The following is a 6,022-nucleotide window of genomic DNA, read 5'->3' on the forward strand; positions in this document are numbered from 1 at the left end:
TTAGAAGTTAAAAGTCCCAGGAGCCCCATCCTGAACTTGAAAGGCAAAGCCTTCAGAGGTAGCTTCTGGCACCACGTTTTGATCTTCCTCTTCCTGGAAAAATAAGATATAACCATTAAGTGTGGAACATCTCGAGCAGTAATCCTATCTCAAAACCTGTACAGAGTAGTAACCTTGGAGAGAAGGGAGAACAGGACCGGCTACAAAGGTTTAGCTGAATCATTAGCACCTTGGTGAAGGTTCTGTCTACCTATCACTGTACAACAGGAGACCTATCAAGCAAAATAAGGCCCTGAGGTTGGTCTACTTCTACATAAACCCCCACCACAACACCCATAAACGTCAATCTCAGAACATTCTGAGATGTCAAAGCCAATACCTGAGGAGCAAATACACATACAAAACAAGTCCTGGCTGCACTGATGCCATTCTATGTAAGAGCACTGGATAATATAAAAACCATACGTAAAGGATCAAAATCTAATGGGCTTGGGGATACTTTTGAATTCTTGTATACTTTCTAAGTTAACATGGCCATTACTCACCTCCACTGAGAAATACTTCTCAATCAAGCTCAATGAGGCTTTGTATACAGACTCATTTTCATGGCTCTGTAGTGCTTCAATTTTGTCCAAGCCCCCACACTCTTCAATCATCATACTGAGTTTCTCTGTCTCACCTAGCTTCTCAGCAGCCTTAAAACGAAACACAATTCAAGGTTACTACCATAACTCCGTTTTTTTTTCTTTTTTTGGATTTTCGAGACAGGGTTTCTCCGTAGCTTTTTGGTTCCTGTCATGGAACTAGCTCTTGTAGACCAGGCTGGCCTCGAACTCACAGAGATCCGCCTGCCTCTCTGCCTCCTGAGTGCTGGGATTAAAGGTATGTGCCACCACCGCCCGGCTCAGTTTTTATAAGAACATCTACCAGACAAGGGAGGCTGGAGTGATGGCTCAACAGTTAAAAGCACTGGTTACTCTTCCAGAGAACCCAGGTTCAATTTCCAATTTCAACACAAGTGTCTGTAACTAAAGTTTCCAGGGTATCTGACACCCTCACACCAATTCTCATTAAAAAAAAAACAAAAAAAAAAAAACCTATCAGACAAATGCCATCTCCTTTGAGAAGCATTTTAGTTGTTTTGTATATTCATTTTGATCTGCCTGTCTCCACCTCTCCCGCACCATGCCTGGCTATTTTTCTCTTTTGAGACAGGGTTTACATTGTGTAGCTTAGTAGGACCACTGCTGCCCAGACTGGCTTCAGACTCCTCCTTACCTCAGCCTCCTAGGACAACTTCGAAGCAGCACTACTTTCCAGTTCACTGACTGTGACATGAACAGGAATATCTTGTGAAAGCACCTCAGACTATCTGAGTGGTCATGGTGGACAATTATACAAAGATGGCCAACTTTGTGACATTGCAACATGTCGTTACCTACAAAGTTCATCATGCTCAAAAACTGCACAATGAAAGCATAAAATAGTTTCTTTAAAAAGCAGCCAGGCACAGGAATAAGGATATTCTCCTTTAATCCTAGTGACTGGGAGTTAAGAGTCAGATAGTTGTCCAGAAACAGTTCAGCACTTAAATGCACTTATTCTTGCAGAGGACCTGTTTTCGATTCCCAGCATGCACACTGGTTATTCACAACTGTCTAAATCTAGTCCCAGGGATCCAATGCCCTCTTCTCTTAAACGCCTCAGATACCAGGCAGGCATGCAAATGGCAGGCAAAACATTCATACAGATAAAGAGATTCCTTCCAAATCCTCAATTTTTTTTTCCCGAGACAATGATTCTCAGTGTAGCTGACTGTCCTGGGGTTTGCTCAGTAGACCAGGCTGGCCTCAAACTCAAAGATTCCCCCTGCCTCCTAAATGCTGGGATTAAAGAACTTCACCACCATGCCTAGAATCCCAATACTCAATTTTTAACAGATTAAATAACTGATTTGATTCAAAACAACATAGGGGTTCAATTGAAGATGAGCAGGAAACCTGCCCACATGATACAAGATTTACACACAGGGATGAAACACCACTGTTCCTTTCTCTAGACTCTGTTTCTTTTGTAAAAGGGTCTCACTCTGTAGCCTAGACTGGCTTGGAACTTACTATGTAATCCAGGCTGGCCTTCAACTCATGGCAGTCCTCCTGCATGCTAGGACTATAGGTGTATGCTACCAATTCCATCTTAGATTCAATTTTAAAAGTTCCAGAATCAGAAATATATTAGTTGATGAACTGGGCTTGCCTACTCTCAATTACTATCACATAGAGCCAGATGCTGGCACACTTGAATCAAGTAGGGGTAGAACTGGGGAGAAAAAAAGATAATTAACTTATTTAAATTAAATCGCTAGGTGGTAGTGGTACATGCCTTTAGTCTTAGCACTCAGGAGGCAGAGTCAGGTGGACCTCTGAGTTTGAGGCCAGCCTGGTCTACAACAAAGCTAAACCCTGTCTCAAAAACAAAAAATTCTTTGTGTGTATGGGCGAGAACTGGAGCTACACATGATTGTGAGCGACCATATGGGTGCTAGAAATCAAACCAGATCCTCTGCAAGAACAAATGCTCGTAACCACTGAGCCACACTTCTCTAGCTCCCTTTAAGAATGGAAGGTAAGCCGGGCGGTGGTGGTGCACGTCTTTAATCCCAGCACTCGGGAGGCAAAGGCAGGTGGATCTCTGTGAGTCTGAGGCCAACCTGGTCTACAAGAGCTAGTTCCAGAAGCTACAGAGAAACCGTCTTGAAAAACAAAACAAAAAAAGTTGGGGGTATTCTTTGTGGCAGGGTATCAGGTAGCCTAGCCCAGCTTGACCTCCCCATGTAGCTGAAGACATCTGTGAATTTCTGATTCTACTGCCGCCACCTCAGATGTTCTTTACCTCACAGGTTTGGTGGGTTAGGGGTTCAAGACAGATCCTTGGCTGCTGTCCTGAACTTGCTCTGTAGGCCAGGCTGGCCTCAAACTCTCAGGGATCCACTGTCCTCCCCCCAGTCCTAAATAGTAACCACCAACCCCAAATTTAAACAAACACAGCCTGGTTAACATAGACTTACCTGAAAGATATTTGAAATGGCATCAAGAATAACCAAAATAATTTTGGTATCTTTTGCACTTAAGAGGTTCGTCAGAGGTTCTATTACGCCACAATGAACAAGATACACAATCTGTTCAACTGTTCCACCACTGGTGTAGTTGGTTACAGCCCACACAGCTTCCTTCTGTGTCTTAAAGTCGGCCTTAGAAACAAGAGGAAAATGCTTTTAGTTCAGCAGTCCAAAAGGTGGTATTCACAGACACCATTAAACTACTTGTAGATTCTACCCAACATTAGAGGTCCTACTATCTGTATCTAACAAAGGGCTGTTCTTTAGACTCTTCAGTAGTTATTGCTGGGTTCTGAGACAAAATCTCTCTATGTAGTCCTGCCTATCCTAAAGCTTGCTGTGTAGATTCCGAGATCTCCCTCCTGCCTCTGACTCCCACACCAATGGATTAAAGACATACGTTGTCATAAATATTAACAACCTGGCAAATCCTACACTCTCATTACCTTAGAGAGGACACCAACAAGAAATGGGACTAAGCCGTGATTCACAACTTGCTGTATCTGGTCCTGGCGTCCAGCTGTGATGTTTGACATTGTCCACGTGGCTTCCTTTTGAATGTTAGTTTTGGGGTTTGTCAGCAGGCTGGGAAAGACTGCAAGTGCTCCTGCATCTATCACAATTTGGGTCTGTTCGTCTGTCCCAGTGACAATATTCCCTATGGCTCTCAGTGCAGGAGTCTAAAATGAAAAAAAATGTTGATGCATTATTAGTTATGTTGCATTTTTTTCCATTACTGCTAAAACATTCCCTATTCTAAAAATTCTGCAAGTCAGACAGTATCAATACTACCAACTGATTATGCTTCAGGACTGTTAAAGCTCATAAACACAAACCTACCACAATTGGCAATTCAGCAGCTCCCAGAAGCTTCACAAGTTGGGGCACAACTCCTGTCTTCACAACCATTTCAATGCGCTCATTTGGGCCATCAGTCAAATAGGAGATAGCCCAGCAGGAATCTGCTAACACTTCTGGATCATTGTGACGTAGCAGACGAACTAAAGTAGGAAGAATCTGCTCAACTGCATCTAAGGGGGGTGCAGGATTCTTGTTTCGACAAAGGTTTGAGAGTGTCCAGGTAAGATTACGCAGGTAACCGCACTAAGGAAAAGAAAAAGTAATTAGAAGGTTCGCCTTTGAGTAGATGGAAAATAAGAACAGAATCCTATCTGACTTTATTTATAATAGTAACTTACTGCCAAGGAAGACAGGTCAGGAATTGCAAGAAGTGCCAACAGTGGGTCAACTGCACCATATTTGATAACTAGGTCTCGGAAAACTGAACCATCACCTGAAATAAAAAGCAAAATTAGCTAGGCATGATGGCAAACATCTTTAATCCTGGGATCTATTTCTGTGAGTTCCAAGCTAGCCTTGTCTACGTCCAGTAGTACACAATGAGACCCAGTTTCAAAAACTAAAAAAGCAAGATGAACGAATCTAGTACACCAATGTTCAGCTACTGAACACACTTGTCAGACATGCAAACGTCTCTCCAGTAGCATTGTTAGACCGCCTCCATTCCTAATAAGGGCCTAAAGCAAGCTCAAAGCTTGACACAGGAGTTATTAGGACTTCTAACACAGTCCCTTTCAATCACACAGGATACATTCAATTCAAAGAATTAATTTTAAGTGCAAGTACCTGCAATGTTTCCAAGAGCCCACACAGCTTGCTCGCTGATGTGAGCATGGGGGGATGCCAAGAGAGAGATGAATGCTGGGATAGCACCTCCATCCACCACGGCCTTGGTCTGTTCAGATGTTCCAGACGCAATGTTAGTAAGCGCCCAAGCAGATTCAAACTGAATGGGACTACAATCAGTTTTGCCCAAGAAGGACACAAATTTGGGGATCAAACCAGCCCGGATAATGTTGTCTATAGGAGGCTGTTTTTCCCTAGAAAGAAGTTTCCTAAGGAGAAATAAAAAGAAAATCAAAAGTTAAAAGTTGATTTCCAAGGTGCCTTGAGAGGTTCTAAAAATCTGTACATAGCAGTTGACACACGTATAATCTCAATATGGGAAGGCTGAGGTAAAAGGAGTGTGTGCTTCACATTTTTCAAGTGGGGAAGGGGACGGTGAGACGGTCTAAGTGAGTAAAAGTACTTGCCACCAAGCCCGACAACTATGTTCAATCCCCAGGATTCCTTCAAGTTGTCCTCTGATTCCCACAAAAATAAAGTAAAAATAGACCTAAAAAAAATTCTCATGGAAAGCGGACTAGGTGGCTTTTCTTTATTCACCCCATTCTCACTGCCCCATCTAAAAGAGTTAATTTCTGAGGTTAGCCACACATGCCAAAGCCTGCAGACATACCGAGCAGCTTGAGTAGCTTGGAGCTGGCTTTCCAAATTGGTGCTGTTTATGCCTTTAACAATGTCCTCAACAGACCAATTTACAGTACCCTAAAAGAAATGCAGTATTTTATAAATTATTATTATTAAATACAAGTAATATATTTTATACCTGCTGTTTTTGTTGTCAGCTTGACAAAACCTAGTCTACCAGAAAACATAGAATCAACATGAAGAACTGCTTTGGTCAGATTAACCTGTGACCATGTCTGAATTAATCTTGATGATTGATGTGGGAGATTCCCGCCTACTGTGGACAGCACCACTCCCAGGTAGGTGGGTCTGGGTTGTACAGTCAGTAAGCAGAAACACCCTACCCACTGCCTCATGGTTTCTGTCGAGTTCCTGCCCTGATTTCCCTCATTAAGGAATTATAATCTGCAGGTATAAAACAATAAACCTATCCATGCTACTACATTGCTTCTCAGTCAACAGAAAAAAACTAATAGACAATAGCCAGGCGATGGTGGCACACACCTTTAATCCCAGCACTCGGGAGGCAGAGGCAGGTGGATCTCTGTGAGTTCGAGACCAGCCTGGTCTACA

General features: G+C 42.8%; 1 protein-coding gene across 1 annotated transcript in view; it reads right to left on the reverse strand.

The window, feature by feature from the left end:
• The window catches only part of Kpna2 (karyopherin subunit alpha 2), a 17,508-nt gene continuing 11,486 nt past the window's right edge, over positions 1–6,022 (reverse strand). The window contains exons 4-11 of the mRNA XM_005350424.1: positions 5,439–5,527; positions 4,766–5,034; positions 4,318–4,412; positions 3,959–4,222; positions 3,565–3,798; positions 3,068–3,250; positions 546–695; positions 1–93 (exon numbers count right to left, since the gene is read on the reverse strand). Coding sequence (XP_005350481.1) covers positions 1–93; positions 546–695; positions 3,068–3,250; positions 3,565–3,798; positions 3,959–4,222; positions 4,318–4,412; positions 4,766–5,034; positions 5,439–5,527 — 1,377 coding nt within the window. The remainder of the gene's footprint in view (positions 94–545; positions 696–3,067; positions 3,251–3,564; positions 3,799–3,958; positions 4,223–4,317; positions 4,413–4,765; positions 5,035–5,438; positions 5,528–6,022) is intronic.

The sequence above is a fragment of the Microtus ochrogaster genome, chromosome 7, assembly GCF_000317375.1.
Source record: "Microtus ochrogaster isolate Prairie Vole_2 chromosome 7, MicOch1.0, whole genome shotgun sequence".
NCBI classification, from domain to species: Eukaryota; Metazoa; Chordata; class Mammalia; order Rodentia; family Cricetidae; genus Microtus; species Microtus ochrogaster.